The 28,000-nt window shown below is 36.9% G+C and overlaps 1 protein-coding gene and 1 pseudogene across 1 annotated transcript in view; one reads left to right on the plus strand and one right to left on the minus strand.

Annotated features, from left to right (window-relative positions):
• DPYD (dihydropyrimidine dehydrogenase) overlaps window positions 1-28,000 on the minus strand; it is a 944,675-nt gene that overhangs the window by 523,217 nt on the left and 393,458 nt on the right. The window contains exon 12 of the mRNA XM_016189943.2: window positions 8,357-8,541. Within this exon, the coding sequence (XP_016045429.1) occupies window positions 8,357-8,541 (185 nt within the window). The remainder of the gene's footprint in view (window positions 1-8,356; window positions 8,542-28,000) is intronic.
• Window positions 14,163-14,618, plus strand: LOC103116996 (pre-mRNA-splicing regulator WTAP-like; annotated as a pseudogene).

Below are 28,000 nucleotides of genomic sequence, written 5' to 3' on the forward strand. Positions count from 1 at the left end.
CTTTTGGAACCCTAAGACAGCAGGAACCTCACATCTCCACTATAGAGCCCCTACTTCCCCCAGTCCTGGAACCCTTGGATAGGGCCCACTTTCCCGTATGCCTCTCCCAATCCATATCAAATAATATTGCATCTGCCGGTCACAACCTAACCAACGCAACGATTGCCACCTCAACATGCTTCACCTCAGACTGTGTCCAGAGACTTCACGTGTGGAATGACAACCCTTCAGCTTCATTACTCAGGTGAGACCTTTCCTTTTATAGTACACTCTAATTTCATCTCAGGTGGTTCACTTTTCTAACAAAGTTCCAAAACCTAGATATACACCAGTTTCTGTGAGAGAGAGCTTATGTTCACACGTATCCATAAACTACTGCAAAATATATACCTGAAAGCAGAAGTACACTAGAGTTTGCAGTGAGTACCTCCCTAACACTTCCTCTCCACTATTCCAAGCTTTGGGTCCATGCTTGCTCAACAATTTGTTTGGCTTTGTATGTTAACTCTCTTTTCAATCACCAGGTTCCAGATGCCATCAGGATGCTAGACAGGCTTCCCTGGATTGAAGACCCCACCAATGTGTCCTGGAGCTCAGCTTTCCCAGAGAAACACCTTACTAGGGAAAGAGAGAGGCAGACTGGGAGTATGGACCGACCAGTCAACGCCCATGTTCAGCGGGGAAGCAATTACAGAAGCCAGACCTTCTACCTTCTGCAACCCTCAATGACTCTGGGTCCATGCTCCCAGAGGGCTAGAGAATGGGAAAGCTATCGGGGGAGGGGGTGGGATATGGAGATTGGGTGGTGGGAATTGTGTGGAGTTGTACCCCTCCTACCCTATGGTTTTGTTAATTAATCCTTTCTTAAATAAAAAAAATTTAAAAATTTAAAAATAAAAAATAATAACATATTTTTTTAATTCTTTAAAATGAATTATCTAATTCTATTAATCCTATTAATTAGACAAATGTAATCCCTTTTTCCTTCTTTCTTTTTTTTGCATCCAGGGTTATTGCTGGGCCTCAGTGCCCACACTAGGAATCTACTGCTCCTGGAGTCAATTTTTTCCCCTTTGTTGCCCTGGCTGTTTATCGTTGTCATTCTTCTTATTGTTGTTGTTGTTGCTGTCATTGTTGTTGAACAGGACAAAGAGAATTTTAGAGAAGAGGGGAAGACAGAGGAGGAAAGAAAGATGGACACCTGCAGACCTGCTTCACCACCTGTGAAGCAACCCCCCTGTAGTTGGGGGCTGGGGGCTCAAACCAAGATCCCTGAGCTGGTCCGTGTACTTCGCACCATATGTGCTTAACCCACTGCACTACCGTCCGACCACTCCCTCCCCCTGTTTTTTTTTTTCAAACCAGAGTACTAATCAGCTCTGGTTTACAGTGGTGCAGGGGACAACCTAGAACTTGGAAGCCTCATGCATGAGAGTCTCTTTGCATAACCATTATGCAATCTACCCCCTCCCAATATAGTCTTCATTCTAAAGGTATAAGGATAAAGAAGTATGTTTACTGTACTCGAGCATGACAGACCAACCAGCAATGTTCACTAGGGACACCTGGGGTGTACAAACTATAAGAACATGGTCCTGAAGGAGAAGGAAGAAACAAAACATTGAAGCACAAGTAGGACTCAGATACATGAAACCTGAGAGAGCTGAGGAAAGGACACATTGAGAAGAAACTATAACAGAAAAACAAATGGGCAGCAAAATCCAGGAGTGTAGGCTTTATTTTATGTGAGAAGAGTTCCTAAAGAATTTTAAATGAGTAAATTGGATGAGAGCAATCAGAACTAAGATGATAGTGTAAGTCCCATATTGTCTCTGCATTTAGTCTTATCACTACTTAACACTGATACCAACAATCTGACAGAAAGGCAACAGTGTCAATTTTACTTGACAAAATCTTTACCTACAGACTTTTGGAGGTGTGGCCATAGTGTGTTAGTCACTTCAAATCTCACTTTCCTTACAAGTACAAAATATAACAATAGAACACACCAGAATTGATCAGACCACAGTCCAGATATCTGGAAGAAATATCATTGACTGAATGTGGGTACATGCCCATAAAGGGGAGAGGGACCAAAAATGCAGTATTTGGCAGCCACTACAGCCATCTTGCCAGCCTTGTGACAGTGCATCAGAAAGGGGAGAGACCACAGGCTCTTTATTCCTGTCCCCAGGGAACATCTCAAGTGAATCAGAGTGCCAAACTGCTCACAGGATTCATTTATGTGGCAGAGGAGAAAGTCAGCAAACAAATGGCATTTCAGCGGGGTGAGGATAGGCTAGAAAATCGTGCCTTGCTTTGTGGAGAAAAATGGCGTCTCAGGGACAGGAGGTGGTGTACCTGGCTGAGTGCACATGCTACAATGTGCAAGGACCAAGGTTCAAGCCCCCAGTCCTTACCTGCAGGAGGAAACCTTTGTGAGTGGTAAAGCAGGGCTGCCAGTGTTTCTATGTCTTTCTCTGGCTTTATTACCCACTTCCCTCTGGGTTTCTGGCTGTGTTTATTCAAAAAATAAATAAAGATAATAAAAAAAGAGAGAGAAAGAAAGAAGTGAAGGAAGAAAAGAAAGAACGAAAAGATCTCCACTGCAGATCCACAAAGAACTAGATACAGGATGAAACAATCCTGCTAAGTTTTGTACCTCCCAAGCATTATCACTGCAAAGCAAAAAGTCATACTGGGCCAAAGGTCATCTCCCAAAGCCTTTCCTCCAATGATATATACACAAAAGAGAAGCCCTATACCACCTTCAGCACACCTGGCTAGCTTAACAACCCAAACTGAGCTCTATGCATCAAAAAAAAAAAAAAAAAAAAAAAAAAAAACTAACCTCACAAGAGTTCCTACAGAAAGTAATTTCAACAGTAAAAATCCCAGAAGATGCAGTACTGGAGAACCCATGAAAGTAAAGATAGAACCTCATACATATTAGAATGACCTACATCAACAAAACAAACAAGGGAACAAGTGTTTTCAAGGATGTGGGGGAAAAAAAGGAACTCTGGTACACTATTGGTGGGAATACAAGCAGATATAATCATTGTGAAAAATAATATGAAGTATCCTTAAACAAACAAAAATGGGGATACTTTACAATTCAGCAATACTACTATGAAAGTACTCAGAGGGCATGAGAACACTAAATAAAAAGCACAGCTGCAACTATTCACAACTGGAAAAAACAAAAAGCAACCTAAATAATCTTGGACTGCTAGTTGTTTAAAAAAATGCTCATATGAGTTCCAGATGGTGGCGCACCTGGTTAACCTCACATATTACCAAGCACAAGGACATATTATCAAGCACAAGGACCAGGGTTCGAGTTCCCGCTCCCCATCTGCAGGGGATTCACTTCAAGAGTGGCAAGCAGTTCTTTAGGTGTCTGCATACGAACTGGCAAAACAAAAGAGTGATCAAAGTATCTCTTTGATTTTATGAGAGCAGTGGTTACTCTTAGATGGTAAGAGGGGCACAGGAACTTAATGTTGAATAGGTGACTTAAAAAACACAGATGTGGGAGTCTGGTGGTAGTGCAGTGAGTGAAGCGCACGTGGCGCAAAGCGCAAGGACCAATGTAAGGATCCCGGTTCAAGTCCCCGGCTCCCCACCTGCAGGGAAGTCGATTCACAGGCTGTGAAGTTGTCTACCTTTCTCTCCCCCTCTCTGTCTTCCCCTCCTCTCTCCATTTCTCTTTGTCCTATCCAGCAACAATGACAATAATAACTACAACAAAAAAAACAACAAGGGCAACAAAAAGGGGAATAAATATTAAAAAAAAAAAAACCACAGATGTGTGTGTGACTGCCCTTAAAAACTAATATATTTATAAACTAGTGTTAAAGCACCAATGATAAAATATTGTTTTAAAATTAAAAAATTACCTATCTTCCATTTCTACTCAATTTTTTAATTTCAATTTCAATTTAACATTCTGACAAGTCTAAATCTTTAGGTAAAATCCAATATGTTAGCTGCTCACAATTTTTAAAATTTATGTTTTAACACTGTCATTCCTAGCAAAATGTATTTTTAAACCTTCTTCTTTCCTTCCATGAGTAAATAGAACCATGTAAAATGTTTGCTCATTTAATATATTATACTAATTTGTTTTTGAAATATTTTATTTATTTATTCTAATTTTTTAAAATATTTATTTTATTTTTTGTTGCTCTTGCTGTTTTTCATTGTTGTTGTAGTTATTATTGTTGTTGCCGTTGTTAGATAGGACAGAGAGAAATGGAGAGAGAAGGGGAAGACAGAGAGGGAGAGAGAAAGACAGACACCTGAAGACCTGCTTCACCACCTGTGAAGCGACTGCCCTCTAGGTGGGAGCCAGGGACTCGAACCGGGATTGTTACGCAGGGTCCTTGCGCTTTACACCACGTGCGTTTAACCCGCTGTGCTACCGCCTGACTCCCAATATTTTTATTTATTATTGCATAGAGTCAGAGAGAAATTGAGAGGGAGGGGAGACAAAGAGGGAAGAGTCAGAGAGACACCTGTAGTCCTGATTCACCATTTGTGAAACCTTCCCCCTGCAAGTGGGGAACCAGGGGCTTGAACCTAGGCCCTTGTACACTGTGATGTGTACACTTAACCAGGTGTGCCATCACTTGGTCCCCTTGTTATATTAATTTATTATAATATGTTTAGCAAGCTCATCTGTGAGATATATGATCAACCTAAAATTACATTCTATATGTAATACAAATAAGAATTTGTGTACAAAAAGCCCTTAAGGAGGTTGAATTCACTGGAAAAATATGAGAGAATGAAGGATTTTTTATAATTTGGATATATTCAGTTGTTCGAAGATCATAATGATTTTTTCTTTTTTATGCAAAAATGCATTATGACTTTTCCAACAACACAAAAGTTCATAAAGGTGAGTTAAATTACTATTTTATATTGAGAAAATGTGTAGTCATTAGTGTAAAACTTACAACTATGTTTTCTTAGTTGTCTCATTTTGAGACAATGTTGTTTCTACTTTCCTTATAAGCTTTCTTATTTATATATATTTGGTGAGCATTACATCGTGTGTGTGTGTGTGTGTGTGTGTGTGACACTGTATGTGTGTGACACTGTGTGTGTGTGTTTGAATATGTGTTTCAATGTTGTTACCCAGTAAAATAAGTTGTCAGTCCAATCGTTCTCCAATGAAGTCTGAAAAATTTCTTAGTTCTGAATAATCTAAATCTGAGGCCCACTGATGTAGAAGATTTAAATATGGAAATCAGACATGTTATGTGCTGGAAGTAGAACAGGTTTTAGAGCAGCAAGTCTGTTAGTTGGACATGAATGTGATACCATCCAAGTAAGAGAACTTGCCTTATTGGAGGTGCAGATTAAGGAGTTAAAACAGAAATACAACTGAGAGCCTGAGGACTGATATGAAAATGAAAATAAAAGTGAAATTTAAAAATACATTGTGGTAAATTTGGGAATATATAGAAAATAAAAAGAGACATAACTGAAGCACCCCACATGCCATTAAGCATACATAGTGACAAATATAAGGTTCCAGGTTCGAGAGGGTCACTTCATAAGTGGCACACCAGTTTTGCAGGTGTCTTTCTCTCTTCTTCTCTATTTACTCCACCCCTCTCACTTTCTCTCTGTCCTATCAAATAAAAATATATTTAAAGAAAAAAATAACCACCGGAAGCAGTGGATTCCTAGTGCAGCTACCAAGCCTCAGTGATAACCAAAGAGGCCACCAACCAAACAAACATCCCAAATGATTGTCTTGAATATTACCTCTAAAAGTTTTTTCAGGTCATAGAAACTCTTTCAAGCACAGGTCCTGCAGATTGGAGTCAGTGTCTCTCCAAACTTGTCTTTTCTTGCTCCCTAATATTTTTTGTGCACATTTAAATTATTTCCCTTTTCTCCCAGTCTCTTCTAACATACAACTGACTTGAATATTATTTTTTTAATTTATTTTATGAAACTGAGAGACTAAAAACACATTCCCTCACATGTGTCCCTAGAGATTGAGCCTGGGTCCACACACATGCAAATCATGTGCGCTACCTACTGAACAACCTTCTTGATCACTGTATAACACTCTTGGTTTCAGATTTTCTTATCCCTAAAACTCTATGTCCTACGCCGTATTTTTGTCAAGGCTAGTTACTCTTTCTAGAACACCATGCTGATCTACACTTGAGTATCAAAAGTCACACTATTCAGAAATATTGAGGTGAGTGGTTATAGGCAAAAAACTGGACATACATGACATGCTGTAAGTGGATAAGTAGTTCCATGAGAATTTAAAAAACTGCAGAACAGGGCCCCAGATCACATCAAATCAATGGGGTTTACAGTCAACAATATTTATACCCCTTTCCCATATTAGGTAGCTACTCTATTCCCTGATCCAGCTTTCTGGTAATTTTTCCAGCCATGACATCATCTCCCCGGACAATAACTTGGATCCACTGGCATATCAGATTTCAAGCTCAGGGGCAAAAAGAAAAAAAAAACTAGTATAACCACAGGCCTTTTGGAATATAACTAAAATATGCCTACTAGCTATCTATAAAACAGAGGACACCCCAACTCTTCATCTGCACATCCCAGCCCTTAGGTCCCTAACTAGTCCACAATTTATTGGCTTTGTATGTTAACTCTCTTTTCAGTCACCAGGTTCCAGATGCTAGCATGATGCCAACCAGACTTCTCTGGATAGACAACCCCACCAATGTGTCCTAGAGCACCGCTTCCCCAGAGCCCTTCCCCACTAGGGAAAGAGAGAGGCAGCTTGGGAGTATGGATCGACCTGTCAACGCCCATGTTCAGCAGGAAGCAATTACAGAAGCCAGACTGTCCACCTTCTACATGCCACAATGACCTTGGGTCTATACTCCCAGAGGGTTAAAGAATAGAAAAGCTATCAGGGGAGGGGATGGGATACAGAGTTCTGGTGGTAGGAATTGTGGAAGTTGTACCCCTCTTATCCTATGGTTTTGTCAATGTTTCCTTTTTATAAATAAAAAATAAAAAAAAAACCTGCAGAACAACTATACAGACTAAATGGCCAAGGCAAAGAAAAGGAAATATTCAAGGAAGCATTAAAGACAAAGCAGATCTTATTTAAATATGAGAAACTTGAAAAAAAAAAGTGAGGCAGGAAACAGAACAAAGTTTTACTGTGAAAAAAAATATAATCAGAACTTTATTTTTTCATTTATTCCCTTTTGTTGCCCTTGTTTTTTTTTTTTATTGTTGTAGTTATTGATGTCGTTGTTGTTGAATAGCACAGAGAGAAATGGAGAGAGGAGGGGAAAACAGAAGGGGGGTTGAGATAGACACCTGCAGACCTGCTTCACTGCTTATGAAGTGACTCCCTTGCAGGTGGGGAGCCAGGGACTTAAACCAGGATCCTTATGCTGGTCCTTGAGCTCTGCACCATGTGCGCTTAACCTGCTGCACTACCGCATGACTCCTAGAACTCTGCTTATTATTTTAATTTTATTTACAGAAACTGAGAGGGAGGTATAGATAGAAAGAGAGATAAAGAGGCACCTGCAGCCTTGCTTCACCTCTTATGAAGCTTTCCTCCTGCAGGTGGGGATCAGGGGCCTGAACCTGGGTCCCTATGCACTATAATGTGAGCTCTTACCAGGTGTGCAACACCTGGCCCCAGAATCAGAATTTTATTAACAAGAGACTTTTTTTCCAAAAAGAGCTTTTACAGTGTCACTTTATGCAATATTGAGAAATCAACATTTAACTATGCTGTAGAGCAAGAGGAAATCAGAGATTTTAATGAAAAAGTAGACAACTGAGACCCAGTGAGACCCAGTAGCAAGTCTACTCACTGTACCAAACTGTATTCAATTTTACATTTTATAATTTTACCTTTTAATCATAAAGCTAGTAAAAAATTATCATGGAAATTTATAAAAAAAATTTCCTGCTACTTGGAGCTATGTGATTTGAGGGGTGGATAATAAGTAATTCACCTGATCCAAATGAATAAACAACTTCTTTTTCTGGATTATGTAAAAATATCAAGAATAAAAATTCTACCTATCATATTGTATATCTTCCAGCAAGTGCTTTATTATCAATGTATAAACCAATGATAAATATTTTGAGCATAGCAGGAATGACTTCATGACATTCCACAGTAAATATTGAGTTACCTAAACTGATGTTATCCAGTTTACATTTAAAAAATAATCCTGTGTCCAAGTAAATGCTTATAACATAACCCCTATGTAGTTTTACATACTTAGAAAAAATGCTATATAAATGACAAGAACAAATAACTCAGAAAATACTTATGCATTACAAAAATTCACTGAAATTTTTAGCAAATACCTACCTGTATGTATTTGTGAATATACCAAGAAGCTTGCTTCCCATCATTCACTGATTCCACTGTTGTGTTAGCCATGCCAACAATATCACCACCTGCAAACACTCCTGGTTCACTGGTTTGCATAGTTTCTGGATCTACTTCTGGGAGACCCCATCTGTTAAATTTTATAGGGCTCAAGGCTTCTTTTACTGAAAAAGAAAAGAACAACATGCAGCAATAACTCATCTGTGCATTACATAACAATAATATGAAAATTAAGAAAACTCATGATTTATTACAATTCTAGATTAAAGCAAATGCTTCTTATTTCTTTTTTTAATATTTATTTATTCCCTTTTGTTGTCCTTTTTTATTGTTGTAGTTATTATTGATGTCATTGTTGTTCAATAGGACAGAGAGAAATGAAGAGAGGAGGGGAAGACAGAGAGGGGAAGAGAAAGATAAACACCTGCAGACCTGCTTTACCGCCTATGAAGTGACTCCCCTGCAGGTGGGGAGCCGGGGGCTTGAACCGGGATCCTTACACTGGTCCTTGCACTTTGCGCCACATATGCTTAACCTGCTGCGCTATTGTCTGACTCCTGAAGCAATTGCTTCTTATGAACCATACAGATAAGTTAATAACACATGTGACTTAACAAATTAAAAAATTAATCAAATAAAAATGTAGAAAAAACTCATATGCAGGAATTCTAGGGCACATATTTGGGCATGTTTCAGAACTGATATTTATATCTAAGAGGTCAACATGCAAGAAAAAGGAAAATAAAGCCATTTGAACATTTTAGTGAATGTAATAGTCACAGAAATATCTTTAAATAAAGAGAAAATGTCATTTCTAAAACTCCATTTGATCACATTATTTTCACAAATATATTGTTACTCATATTCCTATGTTTCACATTTGCAAATTATGCTATAGAATTGGGAAAATGTTACTTATTCTGTCTGTAATACATTATACATGACAAAACAAAAAAGACAAAGTCTCCTAAATTTTCAACAAATTATTCCTTAAGACAAACAGTTTAATGGGCCAAAACTGGTTATGTTTAACCGGTAATTCTGTTTTGTAAAAATCAATGCCCAGTGCCACCTATGCCAGAGCTGAGCAGTGCTCTGGTTAAAAAAACAGTTACACCATACCCACTTTTTTTTTTAAATTATCTTTTGTTGGGAAATTGTGCATATGTGGTCGAACATTGGCAGGGCCCACAAAGGACTATATTTCCATGCAAACATTGTTTATAGATATCCACCACATTATCCCCTCAGGGTATTGCTAATTCAGTTAAAAACATTGCAACAGTTGCTAAGGACACTTCCACCTTCCCAACATGCCCTTTGTCTCTCTCCACCCCCTTTCCTAGCCAATCCCAATCGGCCTTGCCACTTCTGGAATCCTCCCATAAAAGCCACCCATATTTCCGCTTTCGCTCTCTTTGCTCTTCTCTCTTCCACCACCAGATCTGGAGAAGGGCTGTTGGGCATAGCAGAGGCAGCCATTTTGCTAGCTCCATGTGGCCTAAACCGTTATGCTCTCACCCAACTGTGGGGCGTCTGTGTGAATAATGATTTGTGTTCCAAACCGCCACAAATTCCTGGTCTTTTCTCTTTCCCCCGCTATGCAACCCACAATCTTTATTTATTTATTGGATAGAGACAGGTAGAAATTGAGAGGGAAGGGGATGATAGAAAGAGAGAGACAGAGAGACACCTACAGCCCTGTTTCACCACTTGTGAAGCTTTCCCCCTACAGGTGGTTACCAGGGGATCAAACCTGGGTCCTTGTGCACTGTAACATGTGCTCTCAGCCAGGTGTGCCACCATCCGGCCCCTCCATACCCACTCTTAAAATGTCTATTGCCTCCATTAAAATCTACTGGTTCCCTTCTAGTCTGACAAACCCTTTCCCCACTTCCCCCAGCAATAAAAAGTTATCTCTGGTAACCCCATTTCTACTGTTCAAGTCTAAGGGTGGATTTTCACTTTACTTTGCTTGTCCCTTTGCTTTGTTTCTTTATATAACACATATGAACCAAGAGAGAGCAGCACTCATACATTTGACCTACTCTAATGGTAACTGTAATACCATCATTGGCTGGCTTATGCAATGAATTTTATAAATAACTACTTGTTTTCTTTACAACGAATGGCCTTATCTATATGAGACTTTGATGCAACTTTATCTAGTGTAAAAATCTGAAATAAAGATCATTTATGAGAAGAAAATCAATATTCCTTTACTAGATTAGATACCTTTCATACAATATTTTGCTCATTTTGAAGTAATAACCTTGAATATCAACACAGATTTCACTCTAGTGAAGATTTTGCTTTAAAATTGAATTAAGGATTCTACGTTATTTTCTTCAACAGCAGCTAATTAAATTAAAATCAAACATACATATGTCTGTACCATGAATTTACTGAAGCTTAAGTGTTAGCATCCTTCATTTGTACAGGTTTCTTTCATGGTGTTACGCCAAGTTTCAATCTGTAAATTTTTCTTCCTTACTTTAAAGGCATCCTCTAACCACATAAGCTTTAGGCCTCACAGAGTTTGAGACTCCTTTTAAGTAAGAGCAACGTAAACAACAGGTATTAGATAACTGCTTCCTACAGTGAAAGGAGCAGGGTTGAAACTTAGATTGCACACAAGGCAAAGCAGTGCACTATCAAAGTGAGATATTTCACCAACCAAATATATGTCTTTCTATATGTCTATGAGATTTATTTAACTTGTTTTGTTTGCTTTTTAAACTTCATTGAACCTGATTATGAATCTAAAAATATTTAATGAATTTTAATGGGTTTTTTGAAACACAGGGTTTTTTTTATTATCTAGCCATATTTTAAAGCTCCAGAGTATTATTTTTTTAAACAAAATTAACAATTCAGTAGAAAATTTTATGTGTATTTTATTCATAATTATCAGAAAGGAGCTTATTTAATGTGTCTTATGGGGAAGATTTTCATCCCCCTCATGATGGCAACAATTCCTCTAAAAATCACTCACAATTTTCTTATATATCTTCTGATAAATTTAACTTGAGGGACAATAAAAATCAAACAGAAGCAGATATGTTCTGCTTTTATCTAATTTGGAAGTAAAGCATAAGTGAATGAAAAATGTATATTTACATTTACTAACCAAATAACTGCTTGCTATTTCCTATGAAGTGTAAAATGAATATTAAATAGAAAGACTATATTTTTATTTTTGTTTATAAAAAAATCTGGTTTGAGAGAGATTTTTGTTATGATCATGCATTGCTTTCCCACAGATTTCCATGGGATTACATCTTGATAAGAGATCACAGGATGTGTATAGTAGCTCCATAGTTGAATCAGAGAAAAAAAAACTTAAAAAAGAACTCTAAAATATGCTTATTCACAGCCTATATAATTCTGCAAATGGGAGAGAAATGTGTTAAATGATATGGTGCCTAGAATTTTATGCAGTCTTTAAAAAGAACAAATACAGCCTTAATTCATACCAAACATTCAAGATTTATGCTAATTTTCTGCTTTAATTACTACTATGTTCCAATGAGCTTACTTAAAAAACAAAGACACTCTGAGGTAGCTTTAAAACCAGAAATGGTTTTGAAATAGGGACTTTTAGTCAATTTAGTGTTATGCATGAAATGATTTTTTTATATAGACTTAATTGTATTGTGACACACAAGTTCTTCAATAAGCCACAGCTTAAAATTGCAGAAACCGTCCCTCAGGGATACATCACAAGCAGATGCAGATTGCCAAGGTCAATTAAACTGATGTAGCTGTGCTGTCATATATGTAGAAGAGAAACCCACAAGCATATGACAAGTATATTTCTCCGTATTTATAAAAGATGACAAGAATGTTATATTCTAGTACATAAATATGAATTAATCTCTCCATAAACAAAAAACACACCATGCAACAGAAATCATAATGAAGAATCATTAGTACTTTTGGAGAGTCTGAGTAGTATAAGAGTTGAGAGAGGGGAAAATTTCAACATTTATAATAAAAAGGTAACCTGAAAATATGGATGAATTCATTGCTGTACTTGTTGAATTTTACATAGCTTATTCGTCAAAAAAATAAATAACAATGAAATAAAAATGAAAATTGAGACAATAAGATTGGTAATTCAGACCTGAAAGCACTTTCCCAGCAAGAGCAAATATATTCAAATAACAGGGTCAGGAAATCAAACTTCTGTTTAATAAGAGTAAACTGCGATAAGGGAGGGTTAGAATCAGAGAACTCCTTCAACTAGGTATATCAAGTACACATGACATGAGTTTTGACATTGTATCTCCTACTGAACACACTATTCATTCCTAAACACAGTGGATGTAGATTCATTATTTCCTTATGTAAATTCTTTCAAAATTTTACCCTTGAATTCTATTCCTTCCTACTAAGGCATCAAGTATCAACTCTTTTTAGGTTATTTCATTTGTTATATTCTCAGCTCTTACTTTGAAAAACTTTATTTTCTTAAAGATTTATTTATTTTAATGAAACACAAGAAGAGGAGAGAGAAAGATACCACTACATTGCTCACTTCTGGTTTAAGGTGGCACTGGAGATTTTGAGCCTTAGTCAGGAATATCTAGTGCACTATCACTAGTACATCTCTCTGGACAAAAAATTATTTTTGCATGGTCCCCCCCCCCCCGCCCTCTACCATAAACTTAGTTCTTTCAGTTTGTCCCTTGAATGAAAATATATTCTCCATGGTAACCAAATTATGTGACTTCTGTCCAATATCTTTTTGTCTTCCTTCACATTCAATTAGTTGTCCACATTAATTTTTAATCTATCTTAATATGCAAAATGCTTCTTTATGTGAACTCTTTATCTTTCAAATGTCAGTGGACTCCTGTTTCTCCTCCCATATTCATCTTTCTTCACCTTAATTTCATTCTATCACACTTTCTCTGTCACAAATCATAATCACCTTGTTCCTTTTCACTTCATTTCTACCAAAATGCCCTCAAATACCAATTTGAATTATTTAATTCTAACACTTTGAACTGTGTGCTAGAGATCTGAGTCTGGATGCTTTAGTGTCCCTTCTTAGTCTCCACATTTAACACAGAGATCAAAAGTTTATCCTGTAAGCTCCCTCTTGCTCCAAATGATTGTGATCACTACTTGGACTTTATCTACTCTTCTAAAACCATCCATGGCCCATTCTTTTATTTTTTTTCTTCTTTTTTTTTTTTTCTGTTCTTAAGTTTCATAATGAATCTAGAGGATATACAGGAACTCACTTATTTTCTCATAGTCAAAACTGCAAACCTACTGGGTATATACCCATCATCACTTCATTTGGGGGAGTGTATATAGTTATTGGTACATAAGTATAATTTCTCATCTCACCAAGATAAGTGTCTGCAGAACACTCTCACTCCCAAATTAGGTCCATCATCTTGTACCAGGATCTGAAAAATCCCCTCCATCCCTAGCACCCTCTTTGCCCTCCTTCCCCAGAGTTCTTTGTTGTTTTCTCATCTCTTTCGATGATTTTTTTAAATCTTCATTATTGCTTTTCCCCTAATTCTTCCTTCTTAAATGAACTAGAAATGTGTTTTTAAAAACTTGGCATACACACTATGCATAGATATGGACACGTCATAGACACAGACACAGACACAGACATAGTCACTACTGCTGGGGCTTCACCATTCTGGGCAGATTTTTTTTCTGATTAGAGACAAAGGCAGAGGAGCAGAGCTGTGTGGCAGCCTGGGCAATGCGGCCTACCCCTCTGGGACTGGGTAGTGCCAGTAGCAGAGGAATCAAGATGATCAGTGAGCAGCCTCTTCCCAAAAAGGTTCGACTGGGTGAAACAGATTTCAAGGTTATGACACGATATAAGTTAATTCTAAGATGGAAGCAGTATGAAGCCTATGTGCAAGCTCTGGAGAGCAAGTACCTGAACTCTAATGATGTAACTGGCTTGAGGGAGGGAGGGTGTATGAAGAAAAGCTAAAACAATAGCAAGAGTCTGCACGCAAGGAGAACATCCTTGTAAATGCTACTGGCCACCAAGAAACAGGAGACGCAAGGGTGTACTACTCAAATCTAGTACCTCAAACTAGTCCAACAGCCCAGTGTTGCCCAACTGAGATCAATAATGGTAGATTCAACAATCAACTTGTTTTTCCTGAAAATGAAAGGTGAACTGGAACAGACTAAAGACAAACTAGAACAAGCCCAAAATGAACTGAGTGCCTGGAATTTTACGCCTGACTGGTAGCATTCTTCTCTTCCTCTGCCTCTTGCTTCAGAGGCCTGATGGCCTGAACTATTCTGAAAAGTGGCCATCTCTCCAAAAGTTCACTCTACAACACGTAGACACTTGAGAAATGTTCTGTTTGAAGAAAATAAAGGGAGAAACTGAAACTCAAGTCTTCAGTCTGTAACACACTGTCTTCATACAATGTGGAGGAATGAAAACCTAGAGATTTGAATCATGAATTGAACATGTCAAATTCCAGTAAAACGCAAAAGTGAAATATTCATCACTCTTAACCTTGAGCATAATGACCTAAACAACTATTTATCTGTTTGACCAATATGACTGTGGACTCCGTGATTGTTGAAATTTCTGGGTCAAAACTCAAATGAGGTGAATTTTTCTTCCAAAGGTTTATTTGCTAAGAACATACTTAATAGTTACTAGTGAATCAAATAATAGCTGTCAGTACAAGTAGTTAAATATGAAACCACATAGTGCTGGGATCTGTGTTACTTGATGGAGTCTTAATTCACTATAGTTTTAATCAAACGTTTGTTTCTTGAATGCTCGATAATACTTGTAGATAATCTTAGTGAGGGTTGTACAAACCTAATGGTGTGGTACCAAAGTAGACTTACACAGTTTGAAGCATTATAAACATTCATTTCACAACTATATTGTATAAGGATATTGACTGTGATGGGATTCCCTGCATTCTTTTTTCTTTTATTTTCCTTTCTTTCTCTCTTTCTTTCTTCCTTCCTTTTCCAGTAGTGAAATCTATTAAATCCCCATCCATTCAACAGGTACATGTTGAAAGAGAATTGTCTTTGGTGTCACGGGGAGTGTTTTCCTTTCTTCATTGTACCTGACCTTTTGTATTGCATTCTTAATATTAAATTAAATGTGCCCAAAACTAAAAAAGAGGGCCAGGCAGTGGTGCACCTGGCTAAATGCACACACTCCAGTGCACAAGGACTCAGGTTCAAGCCTCTGGGCCCCACCTGCTGAGGAAAGCTTCACAAATGGTTAAAGAGGGTTGCAGATGTCTTTCTTTCTCTCTCCCTTTCTCCCCCTCCCCCTCAATTTCTGTCTCTACCAATAATAAGTAAATCAATATTTTTAAAAAGAGAGACACCTAAGAAAGACCATCACAATAAAACATCAGAGTGAGTGTGTGTGTGTGTGTGTGTGTGTGTGTGTGTGTGTGTCGCACGCAAGTATTTTGGGGGGACAGAATTATACTTGGATTGCACACATAACAAAACATGCACACTATCCAGGTGAGTCATTTTGCTGTTTACTTTTTTCCCCTAATTACTTCAACATTCAATCAGTTACCACATTCTGCCTATTAACCCAATGGATATGCTCTCTTAGTTAACTTTTTACGTTTCATTCATATCCTTCTCAGCTAAGCCCAAATGATAAGGAAAGTAATTTATATTTATTCACCACTTGTATAAGAAAGGAAAAATACTGAATTTTTCTAAATATTAATAACTCATTTAGATGGCAAAACATTTTTTTAAAGCAGTATCACTGTAAACATAGCTAAGAAGTTGCAGTTATTTCTGATTCCAAAGCTTTCCTTTCTACTCATCCTTGATATGGGGGCAAGAGAAAAACAAACAGGCAAACAACCAACTCTTGAAAGAATCATAATAACAATGATATAATACAGAAGGAGAAGGACAAAACCCTGAAGACTTCACTCATCGGTGGAACTTAAAAATCAAAAGGAAGAAAAAATACAGAGTGAAACTTAGACTAACTGTGGCCCATTACAGCAGAACTGAGGAGTCTAAAGGGGTTGCTGGTTGGGACTGAGAGGTGTTGGGGAGCCAGTGAATGATAGTTGAGGGAGTCTTCACTTGGTGGCACACAGATATCTATCATGAGGAAATAAGAAAGAGAAAGGCAGGGTGGGAGTATGGATCTACCTGTCAACGCCCATGTTCAGTGGGGAAACAATTACAGAAGCCAGACCTTCCACCTTCTGCATCCCACCATGACCTTGGGTCCATACTCCCAGAGGGTTAAAGAATAGGAAAGCTATCAGGGGAGGGGATGGGATACAGAGTTCTGGTGATGGGAATTGTGTGGAGCTGTACCCCTCTTTTTAAAATAGTTATTTGTTTATTCCCTTTTGTTGCCCTTGTTTATTGTTGTAGTTGTTGTTGTCATTGATGCCGTTGTTGTTGGATAGGACAGAGAGAAATGGAGACAGGAGGGGAAGACAGAGATGGGGACAGAAAAATAGACACCTGCAGACCTGCTTCACAGCTTGTGAAGCAATTCCCCTGCAGGTGGAGAGCCAGGGGATCGAACCGGGATCCTTATGCATGTCCTTCCTTGCACTTTGCGCCACTTGCACTTAACCCGCTGCGCTAGTGCCCAACTCCCAGTTGTACCCCTCTTATCCTATGGATTAGTCAATGTTTCCTTTTTATAAATAAATAACAATTTTTAAAAAGGAAAAAAAAGGATAGGAAAGCTATCAGGAGGAATGGGATGGGATATGGAGTTCTGGTGGTGGAAATTGTGTGGAATTGTACCCCTTATTATCCAATTGTCTTGTCAGTGTTTCCATTTTATAAATAAAAATTTTTTAAAACCCCGAAAAAAATAAAATAAAAAATCCAAAGAAAAAAATTGTACTTGGGGCCAGATAATGGAAGATCAGGTAAGTGCACATACTATCATGTGCAAGGACCCGGGTTCAAGTTCCAGGTTACCACCTGAAGGCGAGAAGCATCATGAACAGGGAGGCAGTGCCTGAGGTGTCTCTCCTTTCTGTCTCTAAAATTCCTTTCCTCTATTTACTGATCTATCAAAGAAAAAGGGGGAAAATTTGCCACCAGGTATGGTGGACTTGTGGCACAGGCAATAGTGAACTTTAGTGATAGTCCCACTGAAAACAAACAAAAAAAGAGAAAGGAAAAATACTTATGTAGCAACCAATAAAGTGATTAAACAATAGTTTTATGACGGTCAGGTTAAACACATACTAAGTGTAAGGACGCATGCAAGGATCCTGGTTCGAGCCTCTGACACCCCAGCTGCAGGAGGGTCACTTCACAAGTGGTGAAGCATGTCTGCAGGTGTCTATCTTTCTCTCCCCTTTTCTATCTTATCCTCCTCTCTCTCTTTCTCTCTGTCCTATGGAATAAAATTAAAAAATAATAATAAAATAAAATACATCCTGCCAGGAGCAGTGGATTCATAGTGTAGGCACCAAGCCACAGAAATAACCCTGGAAGCAAAAAGGAAAAAAAAAAGTTTGCTGCTAGGGATCATGAGAGTAATAATGAAGGGATCTAATATCATCTGGTCTTAAAGATACAAACTTACAGAATTCAGGTCTTGTCTGTGAAAAGAGTTTTATTCCACCCACTCCCCTCCACAGCATTTCTTTTTAATTACTCACAACCACTTATCATTTTCCTGTAATTGATCATTATAGGGCATTATGTCAGGAAGTAGTTATCCTTATCTATTAAGGATGTAAAGAGGTAAGGGGTACCAGTACTAGTTTCTGAGAATCTAGAACAATAATTGATATATCAAGTTACAATAAATGTTCTTTGAAAAATGTAATCATTTGTCTTCTGCATTTATTTAGCTCTTATACAGTCTCCTGCATTTATTTAACACTCATACACTCCTGTCAATTAATTATTTTCCTTGTACATCTTAGTTACATAAATAGGGAGTCTGTTCACTAAGAAGACCCAAACATTTTCTTTTTAAAATAAAAGTCGTTGAAATGACACCCTGACTAGGGAAATACAGGCACCTGGAAGAATTATTTTAATTAACTATTTTAATATCCTGCAACTATGGTTAAATAGTGAAAAATTGCATAAGCTTGTGGAGCTCAGACCATGCAAAAGCACAGCTTTAATTGCCTTTCCCTCCAAACCCAGTCTTAGGCTCACCAAGTTAAATACAAAGGATAGATGTCAATATTCTGGAGCAATTCCTTCTGTTTTACTTAAATTCAATAGGGATCTCATTCTCATTTCCTAAACTGACCAACTAATCAATTTAGAATTAAAATTTTCCAAGCACTTCACCTTGATTTGCTTATTTCTCTGAAATAATTCCATCTATTTAAAACTCTAAACTCCTTGAGGATTTGATTTCATTTTATCTGGAAGAAATCTCCTCAAGGAGGTCAATGTCCTTGAAAGAAATATATGGGGATTGTTTTTAAATTCTCTGTTGGATTTCCAAGTACTCCACTTTGGTGTGCTTATTTATATTCAATGATAACATCTACTTAAGACTATAAACTCACTGATGGAATAGATCATCCTTTAATGTGGTCTAGACCATAATCATCATAATTCTATGCATATTTGAGCACTTAATACTTCTTGATTAGGAGAAAGCAGGAAAAAAAAGGATACAGGAATATTTTCCAAATACTTCCTAGTGAAAGTACATCTTATTATTTTAATTAAAATATTTTCTTATTGATTATGAGAGAGAAAAGGTAAAATAGTGGACAGAACATTGTGAGGCTCAAGCTTAACATGGTGCTTGGGATTGAACCTGTAGCCTCAGGAACCTCAGGAACCTATCTCCTAGCCCTGAAAGCACTTTTTAAAAATGTTACTCATACCATCAAGCATAATATTAGTAATTACAAAAAAGTGTTAAGAAAAATGATTACTATAAAATTCCCATTTGCTGCATTTAAAACATAAATAAAAACAAATAGAAAGCCAGTAGTAAATTATACTTCTTACAAAAACAATATTATTAAAATATAAGTGAACACTGAAAAAATATTTTAATTAACAAAATAAATCAAATGGAAAAGATTCCCTAAATAGAGCCTTAAAAGTAAGTCTATGTGTGTTTGACTGCCATGACTAATTATGTATCCATGTAATGTGTGTTCAATTTGGACTTATTTAAATAGCAGAAATGCTCATTAGCTGCAGTATATCTGTGAAGCTTCAGTAAACAGTTTAATGGTTTTTATGTTTAACCAATTTTATAAGTTCCTGTAATTTTAGCTTTAGTAGCTCATTAATGTTATTTTTTGATATTCATCTGATGACTTTTTTTTTCTTGTCAATCGACTGTTGACATATTTCAGTGCAAGCTTAAAACATACGGTGAAATTTATTTTAAACAATCTAGCACATAAGTAAAAGCATGGCTCAAAAGTATTGGTGCCTTATTTAAAGCATAGGGCACATTAACATGATGTCAAACATATCTTTGGTGTTGGCAATGTCTATATTCAATAGTGTTCTAAATAATAATAACAAACATTAATTGAGTGTTTCCATGAAGTAGTGATTAATTCTGGACTGTGTGACCCATATATTTTTTACTTAGATTTTCACAGGAAAATATAATATCTATTTGATTGCTGAAGATACTACAACTGAATTAAGTTATTTGACTCACTCTCTTAGAATCAAATCTGCCTACAAATCAATCTCATATAGTTGTCCCCCTTTTTTTTTTCTCATGTAGGGCATAAATAAAAACAAACAGAGTCCAGTAGTAAATTACACTTGTACAAGTTGGCTACAGTTTTGCCTGATGGAACAGCCCTATAGGTCTTCAGAGCATTTGTAGATTTAAGGATTTGTACTTTGACTAGAGAGGGTCACAAAGATGAATAATGTTCCTGATGGAAAAATATATATGAAAAATTCTCTCTCTCTCTCTCTCCCTCTCTCCCGCTCTCCCTCTCTCCCTATCTCATTGTCATATGTGGTAGCAAGTGAAACCTAAACTAAAATCAGAGGGAGAAATCACCAGATTTTCATGAGAATCAGAAGTCTTTCTGAGGGAGTCAGGCGGTAGCACAGCAGGTTAAGCGCACATGGTGCAAAGTGCAAGGACCCATATAAGCATCCCGGTTCGAGCCCCTGTCTCCCCACCTGTAGGGGAGTCACTTCACAGGCAGTAAAACAGGTCTGCAGGTGTCTCTCTTTCTCTACCCCTCTCTGTCTTCCCCTCCTCTCTCTATTTCTCTCTGTCCTATCTAACAAACACGACATCAACAACAGCAATAATAACTACAACAACATTGAAAAGCAACAAAAGCAACAAAAAGGGAAAATAAAAAAAAAAAAGAATTTCTGAGCCACACAAGTAACAAAGACCATTCCAAGAATGTCAAAGATAAGAGAATGCATTGTAGGCAAACAGATTTAATGATCTTTAGGTCAACAAGCAATAAATAGATTGCATGTTCAAGTAAATGATGAGGGTAACAGAATGAGAGAGTGCCGAATCCTAACCGCTAGACCACCAGGGAAGTTGAGGGTAACAGAATGGAAGAAGCAAAAGAGTGAAGATATAACAACAATCAAAGAAGTGCCTAAATAGACCTATAGCTTTTTCCAAAATGGAGACCCCAAGTCTTCATCTGCAATATTCTTGTCTTTAGGATTGTGATTAGTCAACAGTTTGTTCTGCTTTATATCTTAACTCTTTTTTAGCCACTAGGTTCCAGATGCTACCATGATGCTGAACTTCCCTGGGCAGAGGACCCCACCAATATGTCCTGGAACCCTGCATTCCCAGAGCCCTACCCCACTAGGGAAAGAGAAAGAGAGTCTAGGAGTATGGATAGACCTGCCAATGCCCATGTTCATTGGGGAAGCAATTACAGAAGCCAGACCTTCTGCACTCCATAATGATCTGGGTCCATACTCTCAGAAGGATAAAGAATAGCAAAGCTTTCGGGGTGGGGGTGGAGTGGGATAGGGAGTTCTGGTGGTGGATTTTGTGTGGAATAACATCCCTCTTATCCTATGGTCTTGCCAATATCTCCATTTTATAAATAAAAAAATTAAAAAATGCCTAGGAAAAATTCTTTATAAGAGTTTAATAATGATTTTAGGAAATGAGTAAAGACACTATATACCTTCATTTAATTAGCAGATATTGATAGCATTCCAGATACTCAATCCTAGTTAAAGTCATAGGTAAAAGATCTGTCCTTGTGTGGATACATTTCAGTGGTAGAAGACACACCAATAAGTGAAGTTTATGATAGTGACAATGCTTATTAGGTGGTTTCTATGAAGAGTATAATAAAAAGAGAAGAGTAAGAAATCCTTTAGACCATACTGAGGATGCAAAAGTCTTACTGGACTTTTTGATAAGATGACACCTGAGCTAAACTATTAAGAATAAAAATCAGTTATGTGAAGACATTGGGACCAATCAATCCAGGAATAGGGAATCACTGTAAGTGACTTCACCACTGAGTCATTGTACTTGATCTTTAAATATGAAGTGAGATAGATACACTTGAAAAGGGAAAAAATAACACCTTAAAATAGGGGAATAAAGCATACAGGATAAGAAAAAGGATTGAAGAATCAAGTAGGAGCATGATCAAAGATGCTTCATAGAAGTTGGGAAGTATTTTTATCTAAGCAAAGTAGGAAATCACTGGAGAGTTTGGAGCCAGTGAAATAACTTCTATAATTTCAATTTGAAGAGTTGATTCTGGTGGTCCAGTAGGCGGCACAGTGGATAAAGCAATGGAGTCTCAAGTATGAGGCCCCAAGTTCAATCCTGGCAGCATATGTACCAGAATGATGTGTGGTACTTGATATCTATCTATCTCTCTATCTCCCTCTCTCTCTCTCTCTCTCCCCCTATCTTTCTCATAATAAATAAATGAATTCCTTAAAAAATAAGGTTAATTCTGATGGAGTAATGTGGAAGTAAGAGTAAAACAAGGAGGATAAGTTAGAAGGCTAGTCATTCCAATGCAAAATAAAATAAAATATCTAGCATTTGGTCATACTCTTTATAGAAGAAGAAATTTCTGGTGTTCAAATTTTGTATAAACATCATGTTCATATTCCTTTGTGCTTACTGTTACTCGTGTGGGGCACATACATGAAAACAATAACTTCATTCTATTTACCTCAATGTTCACATTCCCACATTTTATTTCTCTCTTCATTGATCTATTATATCCCTTCCTTCATTCATTTAGTACCTTGAATTAAAATATGGACAAAATACCCCACAATACCATGTCAGTATATTTTTAAGTATGTAACATATATAGGAAATAGAAGAAGGGCAATAACAAAAGAAAAAACATTTTAATTGTCCTCTATGTGAAGGGAAACATACCATTTACAATTTCTAGACTTAGGACTTTAGTCTAACACTACAAAAACTTTGTGTGAGTTTTGCCAAGTGAAATATTCCACACTTCTCACTGCGTGCTTTATGATCTACCCAAAGGAACAGTTGTATCTTTGGATCTGGTCTCCTTGCTGTGATAGAATGTTCTCTTACTACCTTCTCAGTTATCATCTCTATATCAAATGCCCCTGCCTCCATAAAATCTTTGATGGCTGTAACAGTTAGAAGAACATCTTGCTACCCTAGGGTTTACACTATCAATTTAGCCTTTTCTCCTTAGACTTAGTAGTCCTAGACTACTTTTTAAATTATGTGCATTTTTCTTCCTCTATTAATTGGCAAGGTCTTTTAGACTGGGCCAATGTATTCATTTTTGTGTACCCAGGAAAACTGAGCACAGAAGGTCCTATACCTCAAAAATACAGCATGAAAAAACGGGAAATAAGATTTCAAATGAATGTAGGAATAGAAATGTATTAGAATTTCACATCAGACAAAAGACTAATATATAAAGCCATGTCAGAAATTAAAACAAAAAAATGACCCGTGGGAGTCCGGAGGTAGCGCAGCAGGTTAAGCGCATGTGGCACGAAGCACAAGGATGGGTGGAAGGATTCCAGTTCAAGCCCCGAGCTTCCCACCTGCAGGGGAGTCACTTAACAAGCAGTGAAGCAGATCTGCAGGTGTCTATCATTCTGTCCCCCTCTCTGTCTTCCCCTCCTCTCTCCATTTCTCTCCGTCCTATCCAACAACGACGACATCAATAACAACAACAATAACTACAGCAATAAAACAAGGGCAACAAAAGGGAATAAATAAATAAATAAAATATGACCCTAAAGAATGATTCTAAATCTGAGTGATTCTAAATCCAGAATCTAACAAGAGTAATGCCACAATATTAGTGATAAAGTGGTAAATTTGGAAACATTAAGCAAATAAAAGGGAAAATGTTGGACCATATTAAACAGTGAATTCTCAATACACTTCTCTGTTTTTTAATTTCTTTTTTTTTTCCCCTCCAGGGTTATTGCTGGGCTCGGTGTCTGCACCATGAATCCACCGCTCCTGGAGGCCATTTTTCCCCTTTTGTTGCCCTTGTTGTTGTAGCCTTGTTGTGGTTATTATTATTGCCATTGTTGATGTTGTTCGTTGTTGGATAGGACAGAGAGAAATGGAGAGAGGAGGGGAAGACAGAGTGGGGGAGAGAAAGACAGACACCTGCAGACCTGCTTCACCACCTGTGAAGCGACTGCCCTGCAGGTGGGGAGCCGGGGGCTCGAAACCGGGATCCTTACGCTGGTCCCTGCACTTCGCGCCACGTGCGCTTAACCCATGCGCCACTACCCCACCCCCTCAATACACTTCTTAAAGAGCTTAGAAAATCTCCAGAGTTTGGGGACGGTAGTACACCTGATTTAATGCATATGTTACAATGCAGAAGGACGAGGGTTCAAGATTCCTCTCAGCTGGGAAACTTTCTCCCAGGAAAGAAACTTCACTAGTATTGAAGCAGTGCTTTCTCTCTATCTTCTCTTCTCTCTCAGTTTTTATCTCTTGTCAGATAAGAAAAATAAATGCATATTTTTTAAAAGAAAAATTAAAAAACTAGGGACTGGGAAGATAGTTGACCTGGGATGGTACTTGCTTTGCCATGTGCAAAACCCATTTTCAAACCGCGGTCCACCACAGAGTACTACTACAGCACTGAGTGCAGTTATTTGCCCTTTTGGTTATTTATTTTCTCTTTCTATCTGAAAAAGTAGCACCTGAGTGGTAAAGTCCCTGTGACGACTATTAAGCAAAAATGAAAATAATCAGATATTGAACAAACACGCACTATGTGAAGTTTTGTACTTGTTCACGGAATTATAGGAGGAAAAAAAGAGGTTATCAAATTCCTTTGAGAGAGCTGTGTCACGATGGCTCACCTGGTAACATGTTTCACCACACCCAAGGGACTACATTTGACACTCCATTACCATGTGTGCAACTTTCAGGAGTGGTGAAGCAACAAGTGATGCCTCTCTTCCTCTGTATCTCCCTCCCTCTCTAAAATAATTTTTAAAAAATCCTTTAAAATGTATCAAGATGATTCATAATTACAAATTATTACAAGTATGGGTAGCATGGAAAGAAAGGCCAGTCCTAGGCAGAATTAGTAATGCAAAATTTTAGCAGAAGTTAAAGTTGCTTTTCTCTTCAAATAAAGTCAGTATATCTAGAAGGTACAATAAACTACATGTTTATATTCAATTTTAATTGGGTAGCTGCTACATTTGGGGCAAACATACTAAGTACAATTCACTGTAATTTTCCAACATTTACAGTAAACACACACATATTCATATGTAGGTTAATATCTAATTTAATAAAAACTACCTTAAATTGGTTTGTTTATAGTTATATTTGTGGTTAGTTTAATCTAAAAACACACCTGCCAATAGATCGTACCTTCAACACAGAATACAAATTACCAGCAACATTAGTATATGCCCAATATCACTTTATAATTTAAATTTTACATGTTTATTTTTCATCTCATAGCAGCAGTAGGACATAATTTAAAGAGGTTTCAAAAAGAAAAAAAGTGAGTGTGCCGTAAGCTAACTAATATTTAAAAGATAAATATAATACACTATGTTCAAAAAAAGCTCAGGACATCTGTTACACTCACCACATACTGAAGAACCTTGCATAAGTTTTATGACTTGTATGCTCTGAAACAATCACACTATTTTTCCATTTTATACCCTAATTTTTTTCACAGGCAAAACTTGTTACACACCACTGCTCTACTTCTTGTACGTAATCTTTGATTTGATGGAAAACTACTGATTTATCCACTGTCTCCTTGTAAGAATGCATATGATATCAACCACAAGTGAAACCTGGCAAATAAAGATAAGGGAAGACTCTGAACAGAGCTATTCACCAGGGAAACAAACCTATTCCTATGCACTTATTAGGAGGAAGTAAAATAATTACAGAAATATCATGTCATGCTTCAAATGGATGTTTCAGGCAGTTGTAAGTGATGTGATGTTGATTCCAAGTCACTTTCAACACTGTTATCAGTTTGACCTCCCTCCTCAGCAACTCCATCTTTTAAAAATAATTCCAAAGAAAAGCTGTGCAGATTCCATTATTCTCTATGGTTATTCTGCAGAAATGCCAGCATATGCATTACATTCTACCACTTCATTCTCATTCTGCAAAGTACATTTTATAATAGAAGAAATAATAAATCTTTCAGCCCAACAAAAACATCAAAAGCTTTGTTATTATTAGGGAAAAAAATTTTAAGGAAACAAGAATGGTTTTACAATTTAGTTTTCAAGAAAGCCTCTTTTCCAAGCAGTTACTAACAAGAGAATATACTGAGATTACTAAAAATGCTTCATTCTCATCAATGGAACAACAAAGCATATATCCATGTGATATTATTAAGATGTTATAAAATGAAATGGTAGTATAAGGAACCACATGCATTTATATTAAGGGAAATGTAGATAATCACAGAATAAAACATTTTTTTAATGCCATGTGCACTTTACTGTCTGAAGAGAAGGCAATACATTATTCATTAACATGTAGGTGAGATTTTCCTGAACTTCCAGAAGATATATATATATATATATATAATCTTAGTATTAACTCATTATTTAAATATATGCTATGCTAGACAGTTTCTATTCAGTCTTTATCTATTAACGCAATTAATAAATGTTCATTGATTTAGACACTGGGCTATGATAGTTTAAAGAAAGATATATGTATACAAGTGATTCACAATGTATGTCTTTTCTTTGAGTTCCAGTAGTCGATTTTACACTTGTTGAATAGGTTAGCAAATACAAATATAATTCATAACAATTCCCCTCTATTCTCATCAGTTCATAGCATTCCTGACTTCTATCAGCTTATGAACATAAGATCAGACTTCCTACTAGCTACTCCACATTGAATCTCTTTATCAAACAGATGACCAAATACTGACTATTCTGTTAAGAAACAAATCTTGAATCTTCCACATTTCTATCTTCTCTACCTTAATCTGGATCTTAACCAATAACTACAATAAATACCCCAAATCAGCCTTCTGGCTGTTATGGGTCAGTAACATTGTCTAATTCAAACACAAGATGTTAGAAAAACATACTTCTTTGAAGTAACCCCAAAAGGTGATTTTGTGGTTTCTAACTTCCAGTTATTAGAATACTGCAATTCATTCAAAATCCAAGCAGAATTCTATCCATAAATAATAGTGGGGTTTTTTTTTTCCACATTTAATATCATCAGTAGCACCATGATGGCTCTAGAATATAACTCAAAACCCCTAAGTAAGTGTATAAAACATCTTTACCTCATATCAATGTTAGCCAAAAGTCCCACATCTTACTCCTTATACACTGTCCACTATTAACATACATATTATACTCTAACTAAACATAAACCTCACCATCAAATGGTTGAGATATTTTGTCATCTAATACAGCTGTGTATGACATTACAACAGGCAAACTACTCAAGCTCTAAAACCAGTCCAACTGTGATCTCAAATTAGTACATTATGTTATAATATATACATGTATTCCATGAAGGTACAAATTCCCAAGGCCAAAGAATATTCTTTTATCTACTAAGGTAAAGAAATGCTCTTTATAGAACAATGAACTAGTTCACTGGGTAGTGTACCTGGCACTGTCATACCTTTGACCCATGTTTAAATTTTGGCACCACACATAAGTGATATACCAACAGACAAAGCTTCATTAAGGTGGTGGCTCCCATCTGTCTGTCTCTCTGAATATAAACTGTGGCCTGGAGAGGCGTGGTCAGAATACGAAAGGTCCTAATATCACCAATAAATAATTTAAATCAATTAGTAATTTAATTTTATTTAATACATTTATCACACTGAATAGAAATGCTGACTGTATGATGCACAATAAGAGAATGAATAGTAGAAATCATAAAAGAAAAATCTGATTTAAAAAAAATAAAGGTAGGAATTTAAAATATTCAGTTACAAAGATGATAATGTGTAGAAATAAGACTGATGAAAACCTTCTAAAGACAGTATTTTAAAACTTATGTATACACATATGTATATAGCTAAAATGACTATGAAATGCATAATCTAATAGTAAGATGTTACGTAAGTTGAATAATTTCACTGTGGTGTCCTCCTTTCCACCGCCACTCCTGGAAATTCACCTCTTACACATTAATGAGATTTCAATTTA

Source organism: Erinaceus europaeus, chromosome 11 (assembly GCF_950295315.1).
Source record: "Erinaceus europaeus chromosome 11, mEriEur2.1, whole genome shotgun sequence".
NCBI lineage: Eukaryota > Metazoa > Chordata > Mammalia > Eulipotyphla > Erinaceidae > Erinaceus > Erinaceus europaeus.